The sequence below is a fragment of the Orbicella faveolata genome, unplaced genomic scaffold (genome assembly GCF_042242905.1).
Source record: "Orbicella faveolata isolate gen_17 unplaced genomic scaffold, um_ofav_v1 contig_13, whole genome shotgun sequence".
Classification (NCBI taxonomy): Eukaryota; Metazoa; Cnidaria; class Anthozoa; order Scleractinia; family Merulinidae; genus Orbicella; species Orbicella faveolata.
In genome coordinates, this window is record NW_028301540.1 from 9857040 (window position 1) to 9880672 (window position 23633).

Sequence of the window (23633 nt, forward strand, 5' to 3'; positions counted from 1 at the left end):
AACATTGCAATTGGCATCTACGACCAACTGGTCACCTCTCAATATGCATAGCAAAAAATTCAAACTAACGCGGAATAATAATAGCCTACCATAGTCAACCAGAAGGTCAGTCGAGAGCCTTTCCGCCCCTTGTGCCAGATCAAGGAAGGAAGGAACAGATATAACACTGGATTTGTTTTTACCGTCCCCTTGGAAGTAACTGGGATCAACCTTGTCTCCAACTGCCATTACGTGAATTTTCGTTCCAGTACGATGGAGCGGTTTTACCGCAGCACTAAATGTTTGTGAACCTGGTTCATCGGTTTGTCGACCTGCAGCTACCAATACGACAAACTTTGGATGATCAACATCGATGTCCCTCAGGGCGTCCGTTGCCGCCTTCAAAGCTCTGTCGATTCGCCTGGCACCTCTCAAATGGGGAAGGTTGTCGATGATCGTCTCTAGACTGGACTTGCTTTCCTGGTTTTGGAAATCTAAGACCATTGTCGGGCCATCACTGTAAACCATAATACCGACTCGAGAACCGCTGTCGGCTGGATAAATGTTCAGTTGGCTGATTAAGGATTTTATGAATTCTTTTTCTAGTCCAAAGTTGGAAGGCGTCACCTCAGCGGACGAATCGATGACGAACAAGACGTACATCGTGAGATTGAACTCGTATGGCCTCACTGAGGAAAAATTACAAGGAAGTTTATTTAAAAACAGTCACTTTAACAAGCAGCAGCTAAACAAAAACTAACGTAGCTGGTCTACTAATTACGAAAACGTTTTCGATTAACATGTGTCAGGGTAGGGGTGATGCTATTAAGAAGCTGTGAGCCACTCACTTGGATCGTTTTGCTTTACCGCACTCTCTCATTAAAGGTGGAATTTAGCTTACCAGAGTCCGTCAACACCTGACTTCCGATCTGATTGATCTGCTCTGGAATATCGCTGCGTGAAGGTATGGAAAACACGTTTTCTGGATTTTCCAAACTGGAACTAAAGTCTGGAATGCTAGGAGATGGGCCAATCAGAGCAACGTACGTCCTCACACCTAGGGCGTATAGCCTGTTAAGGACGTCACCAAATGAATTCCAATCCTCGTTTTGCAGTGGCTTCCCAGATGTCACAAGGAAAACAACTTTGGAAACAGAAGACGGGGACTTGGGAAACATCCCTGCAGCAGTTCTCAAAGCCTCACTGACACTCCTGTCTCCTCCATAGTGAGGAACGTTATCAACGACGGATTCGAAGGCAGAAGCTGATCTGAAGCTTTCAAAGTCGGAGATTACCACAGGCCGGCCGTTGAATACAATGAGAGCTGCCCTGGTTCCCTGGGGGTCGATGTTAAGGTATCTTGCAAGGGATTTGATGAGGTCTTTTTCCGTGTTATACGTGGAAGCCGTCTCGCTGGACGAATCCATCACAAATATAACGTTGGCCGAGTACTTGGCTTCGGGATCTTGTGGAAAGATGTTCATATGTTTATGTCATTGAGAGTTTAAAGCACGCACTCTGATATTAATGAGTTTAAGGTTACTAAGCATTCCTAATGCATCAAATGAGACGAAACAAAAAATGAAAATGAGCTACAAGGTCTAAACAGTGTATGTGCCTGAAAACTAAGACGTTTGACGCATTGTTCTGAAATAACTAATAAAGCGAAGATCCCAGTTTCGGAACAAGTGAAGGGAACCTTCTTACGTAGATTTACCGTTACCTTCACATATTCCAGTTCGGATCCGCGGTGCAATGGTCCGTAGTGCCCTGAATGAAGACGATGTAAACACGTACTCAGAATCCGACGCAATCTCTTCTAGCTCATTCCTGTCCACTCCGTTTCCAACTCCAATAGCGTACACTGTAGCGCCCGTGTTCTTGATACCTTCTGACGCTACAACAAGGCTGGTGTATACACCAGTTTTAGTTTGCTTCCCATCTGTGATGACAATTGCTATCTGTAAACAAGAAATTGAAAATTGTCTTAGTATCCTCTCAAAAGCGCGGAGAGCTTTTAAAAACCTACTTCAGGATGTAGGTAGGGTTAGTTCGTTAGAGCCAGAATTAGTCAGTTAGTGTCAGATATAGAATTCTCTGCTTGCAAGTATTGAAAAATGAACAAAACCTTCGTCTTTTTGAAACTTGTAACAAGATGGTTATGACTGATATAAAACAAGCTAGGCTCTGCATATTTACCCGCTTAAACAACATTTAACAATCATTGAATGCATTAACCCACTATATAGGCCATATAATTTCTTAGCTGCAAATAACTTTACCTTCGCTACATTTGGTCTCATGCCGTTTGAAGTCTGAAACAGGTCTCTGTCTGCAAGCTGGAGGGCTTTGTCCGTGTAAGTAAAACCACGCTGCCAAAGCATTCCATCAAACAATCTATTCACCTCGTCCGTATCCTGCGCGTCCGTGAACCTCATCACAACCACAGGATTGGTGCTGTATGCTACAGCTGCTACATGCGTAGCTGATGGGCTGACATCAAGTTTGCTGACCAATGCTTTAATGAATCGTTTCATTCTTTCCCAATTCGTGCGCCCAATAGATCCAGATGAATCGATGATAAAAGCAATATCCACGAGGGGACTGCAATCCGCATCTGTTTTGATTGTCAAAATGAGAAATCATAACAAGTAATGTACAGTATGTGGTCCAGTATGTGATTCAACATTATCCGACCAGTTCTTATTGCTTTTCTTTTTTAAATATAAATTCAAATTTTTATTTCGTGTTTTCTCTTTTCTAAAAAAAAATATTACTGAACGAAGCCCAACATTTCAGCCTCCCAAAAACAAAAAAGAAATGTCAGCGGGCAATCACCTTGGGGAACACTTGCAAATTAAACGACTCTGTTTTGCTCAAGCGAGTGACATTTTCATGGCTTATAATTGCATGATTTCATCTATCTGATGTTGCTCATTGAAAGAACAATGGATTTCAAATTGAAACGGTTGAAAATTAAAAAAAACGCTTATTATTAGTAAAATAACCTTGTTCACGGTTAAGAATTACGTGTACCGCCCCCCCCCCCCCCACCCACCCACCGAAAAAGGAGGGAAGAAAACAAAAACGCAGAGGACAAAACTGTAACCAGAAATAAAATAATCCATGCGGCACGAATTTGTCAAGAATCTAACTTTGCAATCAAAGTAAGGATCGACCTACCACAAGGGCCCCGCTTCGCAGTAAAAACAACCATATCCCCTTGACAAGCTTGTCGTCTCAGATGACACTCGCTCAGATCTTGTACGTCATCTGATGCACAAACAGGCCTTGATATGTTGGGACAAGTAGGACAGATACATTGGGCTTGATTGTCCACCACACGACATCCGACATTGTATGGAGCACGACAGCCCAGGGTCTCACAACGATCTGCAACAAATGAAATACGAAATTATATTTGAATGATTATGTGCTGCACAACTGCATAAAAGAAATTCCAGTACAATAATTTTTGATAACACAACAAACTACGTCTTGTTGTAAAATACCAGGAGTGACTGGTGTTGTGGTTGGTGCTTGTGTCTTTGTTACTTTCGTTGTTGGTGTTGAATCTGTGAATAAAGACAACGACACACGCAAAATATTAAACCTAGCATTCAAGCGCTGAGTATTCGCAATATCAGAATGATAAAGCGTTAAAGGATTACGTCGGAGATGACGAATATGAACATTCTTAGCCTAAATTTATCAAGTTCTTTGCCCTTAATAAGTTTTTGGATCTTCCCAGAATGCACCATCCTCGTTCCTTTCAGCTATAATACGTGTTATTTGATTTACTTTACGTCTTTAATGCTGTTCTGCCTTATAACCCCTTCAGTTTGAGATTTCCTTTGATCAGCCTACAATAACATGCTTAGCAGCTTGCGGTTTCTACGACTGGCACATAAGAAAAATGAGAGCAAAAATCGAATTTTTGGGTGGACGAATTTAAATTATTTTTCTACATTGTAAAGTATCATTATATGGTTATTATATGGCTTGTGTTTGTAGTCGATATAACGCGCGCGCTGATTAGCTATAGCAGGGCATTATTTAGCTCTTATTAACCGAGCTTAGTCGGTCTGTATGGGAGAATCTTGACCGAGGTCATGAGTTCAGACCGAACGTAGGCAGGTCTGTACTCACGACCGAAGAAAACCAGAAAACTTTATACTTCTTAAGGTGGCCGAACACAGTTTTCAAGTGCCTGTGCCTAATTCACCATTACTTTTAAACTATTTATGCTTTGGCACCCGTTTTTTTGCAAGAGTCAAGGTTAACCTCAGAAGGGTTTATTCTTACATTTTTGCTAAGGTGTGTGCTGTTGCCATGGCAACGGGGCTGGTTAAAAAAACAAGGCTTAAAAATGGTTTTTGTTTATTCAAAAAAAATCCAGTCGATAGATTTTTTTAATAATTTGCCCACTACGAACTGACATTAAATCCTTTCCGTCAACACTGTTCTAATAAAATTTTGACACAGACGATTTTCGTAATTCGTCGTAAATCGTTTTCACTGCATGTTCTGTATTATTAAAACTTCCCTATGCTATAATTCAGATTTTTTGTGATAGATCATTCACGTGGTTTCTGAACTGTTTTTTTTTTGCCAAATTTCTTGAAAATAGTAGTGCGCGCAAGAGGCACGTCACAATTCAAAGGACGCTGAAATTTATATTAAGACCGTTGGGCTGAACGGTTCCTAGCCGGAAAATAATCTTCATTTCACGCTGCTTCCATTGGTTGGTTCCACCGCATAATGCCACACCACGCACCTGTACATTACAAATACTATGGCCCGTGGAGTTTTCTGAACACTGAAGAAGGGTTATGGACCCGAAACGTCTGTTTCTTCAAAGACTTTTATGACACTGTTTGATAATTTGTTAAAATATCAACCTATAAGCTATGTAACTGCAAGTGTCACGTATCTTTGGCAGTTTTTCCGTTCACCACTCATTTCAAAATGATCTACCGGTTTATAATATGCGAGAAACCAGGCCAATCACATTGTAGCATTAACATTACAACACTGGTATACGTATCTCTCAAAAATCGACTTCGTGCATTTTTACCTTGACAAAATCGCCTTGTTATCCTTGGAGCGATGTTCTGGAGATCTCTAAATGACGATGATGTGATTACGTACTCTGACCCAGATGCGATCTCCTCCAACTCTGCTTTATCGGCTCCACTTCCAACTCCAAGAGCATACACCGTAACGCCTTTATTTTTCATTCCTAGTGAAGCTACTGAAGGTCTCGTGTAAGGTAGTGTTGTTGTCTGTTTCCCATCTGTGATTACAATGGCCAACTACACAAACATCACGAAAAGTTCTGATTGTCAAAAATCCCAACTTAGAGAAAATAACAATGATTTACACGACACGTCCCAAGTTCTCTAAGTTCTTATTCTATACGAAAATGAAGGAACATTTATGCAGAAGGTAATACCATCACTCAAGATGTTTGAATACCGATAGTCACATTTTTAAGAATAAAAATGATGAGCGAAATTTTGATTTTGGATTTCCACTCAGATAGGAAACCTACTTACTTTGGGCACATTGGATCTCATTCCGTTGGACAACTGAAACAGATCACTGTCTGCAAGAAGGAGTGCTTTGTCTATGTAAGTGAAGCCACGCTGATAACGCATCCTGTCAAGCAACTGATTAACCTGGTTTGCACCCTGAATACCATTAAACCTCATGACTACCTCAGGCCTGTTACTGTATGCTATAGCTGCTATGTGGGTGGCGGATGGGCTGACGTCAAGTCTGCTAACCAATGCTTTCAGAAATCGTTTCATTCTTTCCCAATTGGTGCGACCAATAGATCCAGATGAATCAACAACAAAAGCGATATCCATAACGGTGCGACATTCTTTATCTGATAAAAATGGGAAACAAAATAATGAATGTTTTCATTTCATGTTTAATTTCTTGGAAGGCATATAGAAACTTATTTTCGAACTTACAAATGTATGATATATTGCTATTTAAAAAGAGTCAAGAATACAGTCGAACCTCCGGTTACGACCACCTCGAACTCTCGTACGCCACCACCTCTCGTCAGCGACCAGTTTTCCAAAACACCAAACGTTTTCAAGTCAAATCACCATACTTGGAACCTCTTGTCAGCGACCACCTCTCGTAAGCGACCGCGACCACTTTTAAAGTTAAAAGTTTGAAATTTTCTTTTGTTTTTAACCTCCCGTAAAGGACCACTTGGCAGATAATAGAGCGGAAATTGAATAATATTGTTGTAACGTTATCGCATTCTTGAATAGTAGAAGAGACGGAAATTTCTGAACGGAAAGTGTTGTATTTTTTCTCGAAATCGACTTTCACATGAATAACACATTTAAAATATGGGGTAAGTCTCTGCAGTTACCATATTCTAATGAGGGAAAAATTTGACCCAATATGGTCTAAGCTCTCGTATACGACCACTTAGGCTTGGCATTTTGGGTGGTCGCTTATACGGGGTTCGACTGTATTACATACGGACCTAGAAAAACCAAGGCATACGTTGCCTCAAATTTAAATCAATGGTCAACATACCACATGGTCCCTGCTTTGCAACAGCAACCGTTATATCTCCCTGACAAGCTTGCCGTCTCAGATGACACTCGCTTAGGTCTTGAACACCATCCGTTGCGCAAACAGGCCTAGGAATATTGGAACAGGTAGGACAAATACACTGTGCTTTGTTGTCCACTACTTGGCAGCCGATATTGTATGGAGCACGGCAGCCTTGAGTGACACATGGATCTGAAAAAGTGCAAGTTTTCGTTTATCACTCGTCCTTTGTGCAATTTGAAGCAAATTTTCGCTCACATTTGTTTTTCAAACAAAAGTAAACAAAAATACCTGAGGTTGTAGGTGTCGGGGCTGTTGTTGTCGTTTGTGTCGGTACTGTTGGAATAAAAGCAAAAACGTATAACTGCAAACTTCTAAATACTCCACTATCAAGAAGAGGCAAGAGATATAAAAATTATCAGACGGAAACGTGCATGATATGTACTCTTACCGGTACAGAATCGCTTTGTAATTCTTGGAGCGATGTCCTGGAGATCACTAAATGACGAAGATGTGAAAACGTAGCTTGGCTCAGATGCAATCTCCTCAAGTTCTGCTCGATCGGCTCCACTGCCAACTCCAAGAGCGTAGACAGTAATGCCTTTATTTTTTATTCCTCGTGAAGCTACTGAAAGTCTCGTGTAAGGCAGTGTTGTTGTCTGTTTCCCATCTGTAATCACAATGGCCAACTACACAAACAGTACGAAAAAAGGTGATTGTCAAGAATCACAACATGGAAAAAGAGACGTGACACGTACAAGTTTAGAGCTCATTAAAGGAGCTCAGTCACGGTGTTTTGCCCCTTTTTTTGGCCACGCACAAAATCTCCTTTAAATGGGAGGAAACCTGAAAATAATAGTTTACTAAAACAGAAAAACATCAATGAGATAATAATAAACCATAAAGGAACAAGGATGGTCAAGGGTGGCGAAGATTGACACGGATTGCAAACGACGAATTTGAAAAATTTAGGCGAAACTTTTCAAAATATGCAAACCGTGACTGAGCTCCTTTAAGTTCTTATTCAATGAGAAAATGAAGCAAAATTTTAACCCAAGATGAAAACAAGTACACTCATCGTGTATTAATACTGTTGGTCACTTTAAAGACAAGGCAGGAAATTTTGATATGGGATTCCCACTCGGATAGGAAAATCACTTACCTTGGGTACATTGAATCTCATTCCGGTGGAAGACTGAAATAGATCACTGTCCGCAAGAAGGAGTGCTTTGTCCGTGTAGGTGAAGCCACGCTGATAACGCATCCCGTCAAGCAACTGATTAACCTGGTTTGTACCCTGAATACCATTAAACCTCATGACTACCTCAGGACTGTTACTGTATGCTATAACTGCTATGTGTGTGGCGGATGGGCTGACGTCAAGTCTACTGACCAATGCTTTCAGAAATCGTTTCATTCTTTCCCAATTGGTGCGACCAATAGATCCAGATGAATCAACAACAAAAGCAATATCCATAGCGGTGCGACATTCTTTATCTGATCAAAAAGGGAGACAAAATAGTGAAAGTTTTCATGCCATGTTTTATTGCTTGGAGGGAAAATAGAAACGTACTTTCACATTCAAGACTGTAGGATAAAACGCATTAGCAGTGGCGGATCCAGACCTTGAGCTAAGGGGTTGGGGGGCGGGGGGGGGGGGGGGGAGGGGCGGCGGTTTTGTTTTGCTTGCCCTGCCGGCTTTTCTTCCTTCTGTAAGTATTTCTTTTTTACCCAAAATAAGGGGGGTGACCCGGGCCCCTGGCCCCTCCCCTAGATCCGTCACTGATTAGTACAATATATGATTATTGTAAAAGGTCATGAATATTACATACCCGAGTTAGAAAAACCAAGAAATAAGTTATCATGAATGAATAAATTAATGAATGGTCAACATACCACATGGTCCCTGCTTTGCAACAGCAACCGTTATATCTTTCTGACAAGCTTGTCGTCTCAGATGACACTCGCTCAGTTCCTGTACACCATCGGTTGCGCAAACAGGCCTTGGAATATTAGAACAGGTAGGACAAATACACTGTGCTTTGTTGTCCACTACTTGGCAGCCGATATTGTATGGAGCACGGCAGCCTTGAGTGACACATGGATCTGAAAGAGTGCAAAAGAAATTTTGGTTTATCACTCGTCCTTGGTGCAATTTGAAGCAAATTTCGCTGCCTTGTTTTTTTTACAAACGTAATAAAAATACCTGTCGTTGTAGGTGTCGGGGCTGTTGTTGTCGTTTGTGTTGGTACTGTTGGAATAAAAGCAAAAACGTATAACTGCAAACTCCTAAATACTCCAGTATCAAGAACAGCCAACCAATCTGAAAATTATCCCATGAAAAAGTGCATGGTTTGCACTCTTACCGGCACAGAATCGCTTTGTAATCCTTGGAGCGATGTCTTGGAGATCACTAAAAGACGAAGATGTGAAAACGTACTCCGACCCAGATGCAATCTCTTCCAGCTCTGCTCGATCGGCTCCACTGCCAACTCCAATAGCGTAGACAGTAACGCCTTTATTTTTTATTCCTCGTGAAGCTACTGAAAGTCTCGTGTAAGATTGTGTTGTTGTCTGTTTCCCATCTGTAATCACAATGGCCAACTACACAAACAGAACGAAAAGGGCTGACTGTCACAACTTGGAGAAAATAAGACTGATTTATACGACATGTTCCAAGTTTAAAAGTTCTTATTTCATATGAAAATTAAGGAACATTTTATGCACAAGGTAATACCATACACTTATGAAGTTTCAATACTGTTAGTCACATTTCTAAAAACAAAAAAGAAAATGATGAGGAGATAAATTTTGATTTTGGATTTCGACTCGGATAGGAAAACTACTCACCTTGGGTACATTGAATCTCATTCCGGTGGAAGACTGAAATAGATCACTGTCCGCAAGAAGGAGTGCTTTGTCCGTGTAGGTAAAGCCACGCTGATAACGCATCCTGTCAAGCAACTGATTAACCTGGTTTGTACCCTGAATACCATTAAACCTCATGACTACCTCAGGTCTGTTACTGTATGCTATAGTTGCTATGTGTGTGGCGGATGGGCTGACGTCAAGTCTGCTGACCAATGCTTTCAGAAATCGTTTCGTTCTTTCCCAATTGGTGCGACCAATAGATCCAGATGAATCAACGACAAAAGCGATATCCATAACGGTGCGACATTCTTTATCTGTTCAAGAAAGGGACACATAATAATAAATGTTTTCATGCCATGTTTTCATGCCATGTCTTTTTCTCTTACATATGTTGTGATTAGACATGTAAAGTAGCTTTCTACGTAGCTAACTAAGAGTGAGTCACTTTAATAAAGTCTTACTTACTCCCTCTTACTTCTCAATTATCCAATATTAAGAACTGACAACCGATCTGACAATTATTGCACGGAAACGTGTATGATCTGCGCTCTTAACAGCACAGGATCGCTTTGAAAGGCAAATAGAAACGTATTTTTTCATTGCACTCTGTAGTACAATATCTGATTATGTAAATAGCTCATGAAGTGACAAGTTAATAAAGATGGTGAATTTTAAGCTCGGTAATGAATATTACATACCCGAGTTGGCAAAACCAAGAAATAAGTTACCATAGATTGATGAATGGTCAACATACCACATGGTCCCCGCTTTGCAACAGCAACCGTTATATCTCCCTGACAAGCTTGTTGTCTGAGATGACATTCGGTTAGGTCCTGTACCCCATCCGTTGCGCAAACAGGCCTTGGAATATTGGAACAGGTAGGACAAATACACTGTGCTTTGTTGTCCACTACTTGGCAGCCAATATTGTATGGAGCACGGCAGCCTTGAGTGACACATGGATCTGAAAAAGTGTAAGAAGAAATTTTGGTTTATCACTCGTCCTTTGTGCAATTTGAAGCAAATTTTCGCTGACATTTTTTTTTACAACAAACGTTAGCCAAATACCTGTGGTTGTAGGTGTCGGGGCTGTTGTTGTCGTTTGTGTTGGCACTGTTGGAATAAAAGCAAAAAGTATATTACTAAAAACTTCAAATACAAATACACTGTGCTTTGCTGTCCACTACTTGGCAGCGACATTGTATGGAGCACGGCAGCCTTGAGTGACAGATACATCTGAAAAAGTGCAATAACAAAGTTTGGTTTATCAGTCGTCCTTTTTGCAATTTGAATCAAAATGGAGATGATTGTTTGGTTTTTTCACAAACTTAGGCAAAATACCTGTGGTTGTAGGCGTCGGGGCTGTTGTTGTTGTTTGTTTTGGTACTGTAGGAATAAAAGCAAAACGTATGTTACTGAAAATTCCAAAATACTCTAGTATGAAGAACAGGCAACCGATATGAAAATTATCAGACGGAAATGTGCATGATATGTACTCCTACCGGCACAGAATCGCTTTGTAATTTTTGGAGTGATGTCCTGGAGATCACTAAATGACGAAGACGTGAAAACGTACTCCGACCCAGATGCAATCTCTTCCAGCTCGGCTCGATCTGCTCCACTTCCAACTCCAAGAGCATACACAGTAACGCCTTTATTTTTTATTCCTAGTGAAGCTACTGAAAGTCTCGTGTAAGGTAGTGTTGTTGTCTGTTTCCCATCTGTGATCACAATGGCCAACTACAAAAGCAGTGTGACAAAAGGTGATCGTTAGAAATCACAATATGGAAAAGGAAGAATGACACGTGCCATTTTAGAGCCTATTAAGTTCTTATTCCATACGAAAATGACGCAAAATTTTATACACAAGATGAAAACATATATAGACATTAAGTCGTAGTAGCTTCCTGAAAGGTTTTGCAATCCGATCTGTTGTTTACTGTTCTGAATCGTCGACAGCTGCTGTCCACTATCATGAGAGTTGCAATCTCAAGGTCCGTTACTGTTCGCGCTAACGAATCTTGAAATAGCAACGCTGCTAAAAGTGGACAGAAGCCACGTAAAAAAACAGCAGAAAACAGCAGATTGGATTACAAAAACTTGAGAAAATGTCTGTCTCCGATCGCAACACTGGAAGCATTATTTTCATGTCTAGTGTGTCTTAATACCGTCGGTCATTAGGCGACAAATTTTGGTATTGCAATCGCACTCGGATGGGAAACCTACTTACCTTGGGCACATTGGATCTCATTCCGGTGGAAGACTGAAATAGATCACTGTCCGCAAGAAGGAGTGCTTTGTCCGTGTAGGTAAAGCCACGCTGATAACGCATCCTGTCAAGCAACTGATTAACCTGGTTTGTACCCTGAATACCATTAAACCTCATGACTACCTCAGGACTGTTACTGTATGCTATAGCTGCTATGTGTGTGGCGGATGGGCTGACGTCAAGTCTGCTGACTAATGTTTTCAGAAATCGTTTCATTCTTTCCCAATTGGTGCGACCAATAGATCCAGATGAATCAACGACAAAAGCGATATCCACAACCGTGCTACATTCTTTATCTGATCAAAAAGGAAGACAAAATAATAAAAGTTTCCTGTTCATGTTTTATTTCTTGAAAGTCAAATAGAAACTTATTTTTAAATTAATAATTGAAAGATAAAACTTATTTGTACACTTATTTGTACGATATATTGTTATTTAAGAAAAGATATGAATTTAACATATCCGAGCTAGGAAAACCAAGGCATAAATTTCTATAAATTAATGAATGGTCAACATACCACATGGTCCCTGCTTTGCAACAGCAACCGTTATATCTCCTTGACAAGCTTGTCGTCTCATATGACACTCGCTTAGGTCCTGAACACCATCCGTTGCACAAACAGGCCTTGGAATATTGGAACAAGAAGGACAAATACACTGTGCTTTGTTGTCCACTACTTGGCAGCCGATATTGTATGGAGCACGGCAGCCTTGAGTGACACATGGATCTGAAAAAGTCCAATAACAAAGTTTGGTTTATCATTCGTCCTTTTTACAATTTGAATCAAAATGGAGATGATTTTTTTTTTACAAGAAACTTAGGCAAAATACCTGTGGTTGTAGGCGTCGGGGCTGTTGTAGTCGTTTGTGTTGGTACTGTTGGAAAAAAGGTGAAAAGGATAACTGAAATCTCTTAAATACTCCAGTATCAAGAACAGGCAGCTGATCTAAAAAGAATCAGATGGAAACGAATATGATCCGCACTTTTACCGGCACAGAATCGCTTTGTAATTCTTGGAGCGATGTTCTGGAGATCACTAAATGACGAAGATGTGAAAACGTACTCTGACCCAGAAGCGATCTCCTCCAGCTCTGCTCGATCGGCTCCACTGCCAACTCCAAGAGCGTAGACAGTAATGCCTTTATTTTTTATTCCTCGCGAAGCTTCTGAAAGTCTCGTGTAAGGCAGTGTCGTTGTCTGTTTTCCATCTGTGATCACAATGGCGAACTATACAAGGTATTATCAAAAAAGACGAACGTAGTTCAATCGGAAGATTATGCATATCAAGGATTCATTCATGGATGCTGCGTTTTGCAGAGTGCAAAAGTGGGCAAGAGTGTCTGAAAATGTTTGACTTTCGTAACATCACATTTCTTACACCTCTCTACTGACAAATAAATAGCATTAGAAGATAGAACACTGCTTAGTATCTCCCACTGGAAGTCTATTGAGGTATTTTAAAACTCCTTGAAATTTCAAGGCCCATTGACAATGGTAATTTTAGAGGCAAGCTTTGTCGCGCAGGCCCTGCAAGCAACTGCAATTTTATTGTATACTGAACGCGATATTTCTTTGAAACGTGATAAAATGAACAGAAGCCAAAGTAGGCTTGTACTGTTTTGTCCTGAATAACTTCGAAACCTCAGGAATCATCACACTGAAATTACGACTGAGTTGCATTAATCGCTCTTTTTCGTGCGCGATTTAGAGTTGCAGACCTCGACGCGGCAAAAATTGGCAGTAAAATCGCCACAAAAATTGCGCCGAACATTGTCTGTAAAAAGGAGCCTTTAAATAGATAATGGAAGAATTTTTCCGAATCGTCGCAATATGCTTTCAACTCTACTCCCCCTTAACAATTAAGGATCTCCATGATCCTCTATTTGAGTTTTTTTTTTCCCCAGCCAAAAACTTCAGCCCACTTACCTTTGGTACGCTTAATCTCATTCCGGTTGACGTTTGAAACAGGATTCTGTCTGCGAGAAGGAGCGCTTTGTCTGTGTAGGTAAAGCCACGCTGAAAACGCATTCTGTCTAGTAGCTGGTTAACCTGGACAGTGCCCTGAAACCCACTGAATCTTAACACCACCTCTGGATTGGTACTGTATGAGACAGCTGCTATGTGTGTGGCAGAAGGGCTCACATCAAGCTTGCTGACCAACGCTTTAAGGAATCGTTTCATTTTTTCCCAATTGGTGCGACCAATACTTCCAGATGAATCAATTATAAAAGCGATATCCACAACGGCACGACATTCTTTATCTGATAAAAAGGATATTGAAACAGCATTTTCCAGTATTCTTTACATTTAGAAGGAGGAAAGCCTAGTGTTAATGTTACTGTAAGAAAAATAACGAGGAAGGTAAAAATGTTACGGTGGATGGCTATTTGAAGCAGCGCTTATCATACACTAGAGGTATCAGAATACAAGAGGTAAAATCAACATTGCAAATACCGTTATGTTATTAAAAAACGTACCGCATGGTCCCTGCTTTGCAACAGTAGCAGTAATGTTTCCTTGACAAGCTTGGCGTTTCAAGTGACATTCGCTCAGGTCCTGTACATCATCCGATGCACAAACAGGCCTCAGGGTATTGGAACAAGAAGGACAAATACACTGTGGTTTATTGTCAACTACCCGACATCCGATGTTGTACGGAGCATCGCATCCTGGCGCGACACAAGGATCTACAAGGAAGTAAAAACAACGCATAAAGATGTACAGACTACATCAACTGTCGTCTATAGCAAAAAGCTACGCAGTGAAATTCGAGGTGGTACGGGAAAATAAATCAGCTCAGTTACCTGGCGTTGTAGGAGCTGGGGTTACTGTCGTTGTTCGGGTAGGAACTGCTGCTAAAGAAAACACTTGTTAGGAAAAATTAATGTCTCATCGCTCTATAATATAATGAACACTAAAGGTTCTTTTAGATACAGTTTCGGGTGCCGTCTTTGATAGAGCGAAAATGAATTTAACACAACTTAGAGGCTGTACAGTTGTTACTTCAAAAATCAGTATAAAAGTATCGTTAGCTTTTAGTAATAGCTCGTCGAATTGCCTTTGGGAGAAACTGACGTTTTAAAGGCCAGTAATTGTTATGACGTGCCAAAGACACTCTGTGCCGCATTTCTACATCTTATGTTTATCCATAAGTTACCTCCACACAAGCGCTTTCTTATTTTTGGAGTGATGTTCTGCAGATCTCTGAATGATGCTGATGTGTACACGTACTTTGACCCGGAGGCAATCTCTTCCAGCTCTGCAGTATCTGCCCCACTACCAACGCCAACAGCATACACTGTGACCCCTTTATTTTTCATTCCTCTTGAAGCCTCCGAAAGTTTCGTGTACGCTTGTGTTGTTGTCTGCTTACCGTCTGTGATCACAAAGGCCAACTAGATAAAATACCATCTTGTTAAATAGGCGTTTCTTAACATTGTTGAAGTTTGAAATTAGCTTGCTAGCTTATTCAACCACTCTGTTAGGTCGAGCACTGGCACACGTCTTGTCCAACTGATTTCGACCAGCTACAACTAATTACACTCAACTCTGATTCTCAGATCTTGCGAGCGTTCTTTTGCAACGACCAGATTGAAGCCATCAATCCAATGTCAAAGTGACGTTCTCTAGTAATCATACATTGTATGAGACAAATTCTAAAATAAAATGAGACAAATTCTGGGATATAAATTACAAGTGGACAGGAAATGTATAACAATTGCTATGAGTAGGAAGCTCAATTGAATCTAATCGCGGAAAATTACTTATAAAAGAGGACTTGGCGAAAGGTGAGTTGCCAAAACACCTTTTAGGTAAGTACCGGGTTGATCATGACTTTTCACTTGGTTACGGTTAATAAATGGCCACAACATTTTAGTCAGCAGAACGGAGAAACTACTAAAAACACCGTTTTCCAACTCCTTCAAACACAGGTGAATAGAAGAGGCCGACTAATTTAAACAACAGTTTCCTTACATAAACTATACCTTTGGCACGTTTGATCTCATCCCGTTGGATCTTTGAAACAGATCTCTGTCTGCAAGTAAAAGTGCTTTATCCGTGTAGGTGAAGCCACGCTGAAACCGCATCGTGTCAATCAGTCGATTAACATGGTCCGTCCCCTGATAGCTTCTAAATCTGGTCACCACTTCGGGATTGGTACTGTATGCTATAGCTGCCACGCGTGTGCCAGAGTTCCTGACGTCAAGTTTGCTTATTAATGCTTTGACGAATCGCTTCACTCTCTCCCAGTTGCTGCGTCCAATACTTCCAGATGAGTCGACAATAAAAGCAATATCCAGGACGGGGCGGCATTCCTTATCTGTTTTCAACAAATCAGCAGGCTATTGTCAGTTAGAAAAATAGCAAGAAAGTAATACCTGACCTGAAGGCCTTGAAAAAGCCACAAACAATCCAAATCCCTGACAAATACGCACAGCTTGGATTGCATTGCATTACGTATCTTAGCTTCGCATAATTTGTCGTGTCAGTCGTGTGCCTACGATCGTTTGCACATACACAACGTGGCGAGATTTCCTTTAAGCTAAGGTCGACTAGGAAATGAAGGGTCGTTTTCTCCGAGATGAGCAAAGTGAACTCCTTCTGTTAACGAAATTCAGTTGACATAATTACCAAATGGACCAAGATTTTTTTAACAATAATTATTACTTCTTTTTCGATGTTGTCACCATAAGGTGTTATAACTTACTATAATTGCTTGAAGTACGTAGATATGAACATGGATAATAGAATCAATCGAAATACACACCGCATTGTCCCTGCTTCACTACAGTGACAGGTATGTTTCCCAGACAAGCCTGTTGCTTCAGATGACACTCGCTCAGATCCTGCACATCATCCGATGCACAAACTGGCCTGCGTATGTTGGGACAAGTGGGACAAATACATTGCGGTTGGCTGTCCACTACTCGGCAACCGATGTTGTATGGAGCACTGCAGCCTCGAGTCTCACAAAGATCTGCAAAGTGTACAAAAGCTACATCAATAGTATCAAGCAAGGTGTATTGAAATTCAGGTAAAGCTGCTATCGGAAATCAGGCTCACTACATTACCTGGCTTCATGGGTGTCGATACTTGTGGTGCTTGGGTAGGTGCTGAAAATAAAACGGAAAATCTTGATTAAAACCAATTTTTAGGTCATTGAAAATGAAAGGAAAGAGCCGGATAACCTTAGCAAGGAAACTGTTTAGCTTCGTTTACAACAAAACAAAACGACATACTAAACTGGAGATTGTATAAGGAAGTGAATATTAAGTAGTCATGCCAGCTTGATCGTGAGCCCTTTGTCATAAGTACTCGATTTGCTTCAACGAGTCTCTAACGGTCTAGATGTCAACCTTTAAAGATGCAGAGACAGTTAACTGATCCAATCTCACAATTGGAAGTAACAACAGAAGGAAAAAAAATCGGGGTAATCACTTGAGTGATAGGTTGAAAATAAAACCTTGTGTACAGAAAACCGCAGTTGTCATAAAACGTTGCAAACTAAACAGCTTACTTTGGCACAGACGCTTTCTTATTGTTGGCGCGATGTTCTGAAGATCTTTGAATGAGGTTGAAGTGTAAACGTATTTTGATCCGGAAGCAATCTCTGCCAGCTCTGCTCGATCAGCTCCAGCACCCACTCCGATAGCATATACGGTAACTCCTTTAGTTTTCATTCCTTGCGAGGCCACTGAAAGTCTAGTGTAAGATGATGTTGTTGTTTGCTTTCCGTCTGTGATGACGAGGGCGAGCTACACAAAACGCCATTAAAGCGGAAGGTCAGAAGATCGATTCCGAGCATTCTTATGACATAATAAACCAGAAAGTTTTACAAGTAAGTAAATAAACGTTCTAGGACCAAACACTATAGCAATTATCATAGAGGCTTACTACCTTTGGCACGCTTGATCTCATCCCGTTTGAAATCTGGAACAGATCTCTGTCCGCAAGCTGGAGAGCTTTATCCGTGTAGGTAAAGCCACGCTGCCAAAGCATATCGTCAAACTTTCGATTGACCTCGTCGGTATTTTGAAGGCCATTAAATCGCAGCTCTACCTTGGGATTGGTACTGTATGATATAACAGCTAAGTGCGTTGCGGAAGGACTAACGTCCAATTTGCTGACCAAGGATTTGAGAAACCGTTTTACTCTTTCCCAATTGCTGCGACCAATACTTCCGGATGAATCAACGACGAAGGCGATATCCACAACGGTGCTGCATTCTTTTTCTGAAAAATTTAAGACTTTGGTTTACCTTTGAACTCGTGAAATTGCCAAGGGTAATAACAAGAACAACAAATAACAATGTCAATACAATAAAACTAACAGTAACAATAACACATTTTACAATAACTGCAGAAATTTTCGCGCGTTGATTGGCTAGTTTTAATTGTCAATAAGCGGACACACGCAAGAATTTATAATCTATGCGATATTGACGCGTCGAGCGAAAGCGGGCAAATTGACAATTTGTTATTGTAAAAAAAAAAACCAAATTGACGTCTGTTTTTCATGCGTCTGTCCTGTTATTGACAATTCATAACATTGTCAAAGTAGTGTACGGATCCACAACTACTTTGACAATGTTATGACGAAATTCATGATTAATAACAAGATAGACGTCAATTTGTTAAACAGATAGCAGTAGCACATAACAGTCTCACACCTAACAAAGCTGTTGTCCTCGGATTCGCAATTGAGTTGGAAGTTAGAAACATTGTTTTTATGTGGATGAAAAAAAAAAAAAAAAAAAAATGGGCCTCCGAAGTACCAACAAAACAAAATCAATCCATATATGACGCCAGGAGAAGGACCTCGCCACTTCGTCATCCCAACATCCCTAAAGATGTTTATTACAAAATAACAATGGTCCACAATGGACAATGGATAACAGACGTACCACACGGTGCCTGCTTTGCAACAGTGACAGCAATATCCATCCCACAAGCCTGTTGCTTCAGATGACACTCGCTGAGGTCTTGTACACCATCCGATGCACACACAGGCCTACGTACGTTAGGACATGTAGGGCAAATACACTGTGCTGTTTTGTTCACTACACGGCAACCGATATTGTATGGAGCACGGCAGCCATCCGTAACGCATGGGTCTGAGAAAAATATAATACATGATTAACCTTTGCCGCACCCCTTATCCCTGTTAAACAAAATTAGATCAAGAACAGTGGAAGTAAATACCTGGAGGTGTTGTCACTATGGGTGCTTGCGTTGGAACTGTCGAAATAGATGGCAAACTGTTACTGCAATCGTACTATAAATACTAAAATGCACTGACGTCAAACGATTTCTTGGTAAAAAGAGACTGGTCGAACAGTATCACCCACTAGTTGACTGCAGTAATATTCACGGGAAATCTCCCACATATAAAGGACGGGGGTGCTCGTCGGAAATTTTGAAAAGAACTCCTAAGAGCTACCAAGATACTGTTTTGTGGGCGTGGTATGAAATGTTCTTCACCCCTAAGAGGTACCAATTCTAAAACAACACATTGTCTCCTGTCATATTTTCGGCTCAATACCCTAAAAGGTACCGCAAACACTTCTGCTGTGGACCTTTTTAGACTAAACACACTAAGAGGTACCAAAACTGCACGTCAAGCACCGCTCTCCTTTTTGTATAAGAATCTCCCCCGGGTATTCATGTCGTGCATGCAAACACTCACCGGCACAAAATAGCTGTCTTATCCCCGAAGAGATGGATAGGAGATCTTGAAATGATGGAGTTACACTGACGTAGTCTGACCTGGATGCGATCTCCTCCAGCTCTGCTCGATCTACTCCATTGCCAACACCAAGAACATACACAGTGATCCCCTTGTTTTTAATTCCTTGGGAGGCTTCCGAAAGTCTGGTGTAGTTTCCTGTTGTGGTTTGCTTCCCGTCTGTGATCACAAAGGCCAACTGCCAAAATTCATCAACGACATAACGGTTTGATTTTGTCAGCAGTGCTTGACACGAATGGCAAATGAGCGGTAGATGTGGCGAAAACCGCTTAAAAAAGCAGGATTCGCGTTTTGACTGACTGACTGACTGACTGACTGAATGAATGAATGAATGAAAGAATGAATGAATGAATGAATGAATGAATGAATGAATGAATGAATGAATGAATGAATGAATGAATGACTGAATGAATGGAAATGAATTTGTAGTTCCAATGAATGATGTTTTCTAGGATAAAAGTATAATTCAAGACAACTTGGCATGTTTTAAACTTACGTGCGAAAACCGTAGATCGACCTTAAAGTCCTTAAAAATGACACAAAGAAGTTGTCTGCTCGTGACATTTTAAAACACTGCTGGCGAACATTTGTTGATAGTATTTGAGCCCATCAAAAGTGGCCAGGCATTAATATAGTAACCACTTAAAGAGTGCAGTGGCCTAATGGTGGTTTAATGGTTATTTTATTGGGACTTCCCAGAGTAGTTCTGTTGCATTCTAACTTTGAAGTGCTTTTCTCCATCTAAGAGTGAATAGATATTGGGTGGCAGGCGGGGTTGGGCGCGAAGGGGGGGACGATACATCATGTAGACTAACGAGGCTCTGACTTACCTTCGGCACGGCTGGTCTCATCCCGTTAGTGGTCTGGAAAAGGTCTCTGTCTGCAAGAAGAAGTGCTTTGTCTGTGTAGGTAAAGCCACGCTGCCAACGCATTTCATCAAACAATCGGTTAACCTGGTCGACACCCTGAAAATTACTGAACCTCATCACTACTTCCGGATTGCCACTGTACGCCACGGCTGCTATATGTGTACCAGAGTCGCTAACGTCCAGTTTGCTGACCAGTGCTTTAAGAAATCGTTTCATTCGCTGCCAGTTGCTTCTCCCAATACTGCCAGAAGAATCAATAATAAAAGCGATGTCCACAACGCTGCGACATTCTTTATCTGATGAGAAGGAGTAGTAAATATGCAAAAGCTTAGTGCAAACATGAGGAGTTCTTACGAGTATTGCTGCGCCCTAATATTTTGGACTAAAATGGAGAGATTTGGGTATTGCCTTCCTGTTGCCTCCCTATACAAGGTGTTTAAAGACACCACCTCGATCGATAGCATTGGAAACCCCACCAACTAATTCTAGACCAGCATCGCGTACGGAAGTTGACCAAATTCCTAGCAGTTCTATTAGTAACGTCAATCTGACTTCAGCAACGGCAAAATAAACAACTAAACACGAGAACAAAATTACGTCACTTGTGACCACTTTTAAAAGAAAACTACAAAATACACTGATAAAATATTTATGAATCATTGACAGACAGTGCGATACGTTATTTCAGATAATGAGTAACTAATCTCTTCAATATGAAACAACTTTTAACGAAATTAACAAAAAATAATGTAACTAATAAGTACAAAAAAACCTAACGTACCGCAGGGTCCTCGCTTTTCAACAGCAACATCGATATTCAACTCACAGGCTTGTCTTTTCATATGACACTCGCTCAGATCCTGCACATGATCAGACGTACATACCGGCCTTAATATGTTGGGACAAGTAGGACAAATACATTGTGCCGTGTTATTCACTACTCGGCAGCCGATATTGTGAGGAGCATTGCAGCCCTCAGTCTTGCACGGATCTGGAAATAAAATATAAAGAAAAGTGTGGATTACTCGGTCACCGTGGATCAGTTTAATGCAGATAAGTGGCAGATGAGCACAACTTCATAAATACCTGTAGCAGCAGTTGGCGATGGCGTTGTCGGTGCTGGTGTTGTCACTGCTACAAAGGAAGAACAATTATTACCTCAAACCAAATATTACAAACTGAATCCAATATAACGAATAGGATTTTCTCGTGATTAATTACTCATGTTAATAGAAAGGAAAAAAAAATTTATCAAGTGACTATATAGTATTAAAGTAAGATATCTGCGAAATTTTGGGAGGCTGAGAGAAGGCCTAAAACACACATTCACAGTTGACGTGTTTCATTTGTTTGATGCTAAATGATTACATTTTAATTTATTCACTCAGCGCCGAATCATGGGGAAATCACTATTTTCCCACAACCGCTACTAATCTCGCAATGTGATTGGCAAATTTGCCGTTGTCGATAAGAGTCCAGACAACGCTGCTCGCGTCAATGTGTCACGCATTGCCTTTTTCAGCTCGCGCACTGAAAAAAAACATTTTCTTTGACGTTGGTATTCTGGTAAAAAACAAATCGAAATGTGGTTTAGCGTGGTCTGTACTCTTATCGACAACGAAACGAGTCATCACAGTGGTCAAAATGTTGTGGACTCACGAGGCGCAGCAGCAGTTAAATGTAGCTACATATGTTTTCACGGCTCGACAAGGATAGCTAGCCAACCAGTTATCAAACTATCTTAATAGATGATATAAAAACGTCATGACTTACTCGCTTGATTACCTCTTGGTTTTGTCATATTCTTTGCAATGGATTGCACTTGTCGCGGGAGATCACTATATGACGGCAAGTAGAACAGATCCTCTGGTCTCTGGACGGGAACATCAGATCTATCGCCTATAGATATGACGTACGTTGTGACGTCACGGTTTCTCATCAGCTGCACAGCGTCTTCCAAGGACCCTCCATCGGGAGATTGTCTTCCACCAGTGAGTAGTATTGCAACCTGAAGAGAAGAACAATAAAGGTATATGGTTTGCGCTGTCTGGACTGACTCATTGTAAGGGTTGCTACAGTGCCATTCAGTGAAGGACAAAAACTGTTTATTTGAAAGAGACATGACATGGTTAACAATCCCAATCCCTGACAAGAAGTTGTCCAGTTGACCAGTTAAAAGGCGTGGTCGATGAGGGGAACTCAGGACCATGGTTGTTTATATTTTATGTGAGCTATTCGAGGTTTCCGGAATCAACAATTCTCAAGTCCAATTCGATCTGAAAACAGTGGAATAAGAGCCTCTCTGAGGGATGTACTATTGACATTTCTTAATATCTATCTACAGAATACGTTATTTATCAAAACGCAGATTTCTCAACACGGGGTTGCTAATTCTTTGCTATTAAGGGCAGACGACTTCGTAATCATTCCTTATCAGTTATCGTTTCGTGGTAAAGGTAACGAAACGGAAGAGGAATCGAAGGGTTGGTGTGTTATGTCATTAGCCAATAGGGTGGCAATAAATGTAGGCACGTACCTTACGAACAGATGGTCTAGCGTTTTGAAACAAAGTCGCGGCAGCACCAAATGCACGGTCAATTCTTCTCTTTCCGCTCAGCTGCGGGGCTTTGTCAATGACTGTATTAAATTCGGACATGCTCGAGTAGCCATCAAAGGGCAAGAGAGGATTTGCATCAGTGCTGAAAACAATAACAGAGCCTCGAGACTTTCCCGGCGCGATATTGAGGTACCTTGCTATTAACTTGACAAATTCCTTTTCCTTCACGTAGTCTTGTGGCGTGACGCGTGACGAGGAGTCCAACATAAAGATCACGTCAGCAACAAAGTCGTAAGGACCGAGAGCAGCTGTCGGTAAATCACAGCACAAAATTACGTACGCATCAAAGTTTGTCAGCGTTACTATAATTTTGTATCCCTATTTTGACATGTACTATTTAACTTTTTGTCACAAAAGCATTTTTGAAGGAGGAGATGCATGCTTTATAAGACTATTTCCTTTTAGCGAACTATACATGTGTGACAAACGAAGATTTTCACCTGAAAAGAGAATGAATGCTCATTTCTTTCTTACTATGAAACTAATCCAGCAGCATTTTGCTTCGGAAGTACATTCAACTCCGAACAAGAAAGACAGTGTTGACTTAGTGACGTTTGAAAAAAATATTTCCATATCAAAAATATTTATATTTAGAGTTTTATTCCCAAGCTAAAGAATTTAGTTCTTTTTTGATATCTACCACATATTCGCTTTTTTCACTATGGTTTGGATATTGCATTGCAGAGGCTTTACCTG

General features: G+C 40.8%; 1 protein-coding gene across 5 annotated transcripts in view; it reads right to left on the reverse strand.

Annotated features, from left to right (window-relative positions):
• LOC110050097 (uncharacterized) overlaps nucleotides 1–23633 on the reverse strand; it is a 56803-nt gene that overhangs the window by 16530 nt on the left and 16640 nt on the right. For 3 of the 5 annotated variants that reach the window (XM_089284550.1, XM_089284547.1, XM_020755968.2), the window contains 41 exons: nucleotides 22857–23185; nucleotides 22094–22328; nucleotides 21407–21454; nucleotides 21102–21311; nucleotides 20282–20616; nucleotides 19392–19629; nucleotides 18908–18943; nucleotides 18610–18819; nucleotides 17604–17938; nucleotides 17224–17461; nucleotides 16778–16819; nucleotides 16474–16683; nucleotides 15692–16026; nucleotides 14863–15100; nucleotides 14510–14560; nucleotides 14183–14392; nucleotides 13632–13966; nucleotides 12695–12932; nucleotides 12536–12580; nucleotides 12223–12432; nucleotides 11666–12000; nucleotides 10938–11175; nucleotides 10777–10821; nucleotides 10504–10548; nucleotides 10190–10399; nucleotides 9415–9749; nucleotides 8931–9168; nucleotides 8771–8815; nucleotides 8461–8670; nucleotides 7727–8061; nucleotides 7016–7253; nucleotides 6856–6900; nucleotides 6547–6756; nucleotides 5538–5872; nucleotides 5057–5294; nucleotides 3492–3554; nucleotides 3163–3372; nucleotides 2262–2596; nucleotides 1703–1940; nucleotides 881–1444; nucleotides 90–668 (listed from right to left, as the gene is read on the reverse strand). In XM_089284550.1, the coding sequence (XP_089140676.1) occupies nucleotides 90–668; nucleotides 881–1444; nucleotides 1703–1940; nucleotides 2262–2596; nucleotides 3163–3372; nucleotides 3492–3554; nucleotides 5057–5294; nucleotides 5538–5872; nucleotides 6547–6756; nucleotides 6856–6900; nucleotides 7016–7253; nucleotides 7727–8061; nucleotides 8461–8670; nucleotides 8771–8815; nucleotides 8931–9168; nucleotides 9415–9749; nucleotides 10190–10399; nucleotides 10504–10548; nucleotides 10777–10821; nucleotides 10938–11175; nucleotides 11666–12000; nucleotides 12223–12432; nucleotides 12536–12580; nucleotides 12695–12932; nucleotides 13632–13966; nucleotides 14183–14392; nucleotides 14510–14560; nucleotides 14863–15100; nucleotides 15692–16026; nucleotides 16474–16683; nucleotides 16778–16819; nucleotides 17224–17461; nucleotides 17604–17938; nucleotides 18610–18819; nucleotides 18908–18943; nucleotides 19392–19629; nucleotides 20282–20616; nucleotides 21102–21311; nucleotides 21407–21454; nucleotides 22094–22328; nucleotides 22857–23185 (9219 nt within the window). The remainder of the gene's footprint in view (nucleotides 1–89; nucleotides 669–880; nucleotides 1445–1702; nucleotides 1941–2261; nucleotides 2597–3162; nucleotides 3373–3491; nucleotides 3555–5056; nucleotides 5295–5537; nucleotides 5873–6546; nucleotides 6757–6855; nucleotides 6901–7015; nucleotides 7254–7726; nucleotides 8062–8460; nucleotides 8671–8770; nucleotides 8816–8930; nucleotides 9169–9414; nucleotides 9750–10189; nucleotides 10400–10503; nucleotides 10549–10776; nucleotides 10822–10937; nucleotides 11176–11665; nucleotides 12001–12222; nucleotides 12433–12535; nucleotides 12581–12694; nucleotides 12933–13631; nucleotides 13967–14182; nucleotides 14393–14509; nucleotides 14561–14862; nucleotides 15101–15691; nucleotides 16027–16473; nucleotides 16684–16777; nucleotides 16820–17223; nucleotides 17462–17603; nucleotides 17939–18609; nucleotides 18820–18907; nucleotides 18944–19391; nucleotides 19630–20281; nucleotides 20617–21101; nucleotides 21312–21406; nucleotides 21455–22093; nucleotides 22329–22856; nucleotides 23186–23633) is intronic. The other 2 variants (XM_089284549.1, XM_089284548.1) reach the window with 2 other exon arrangements.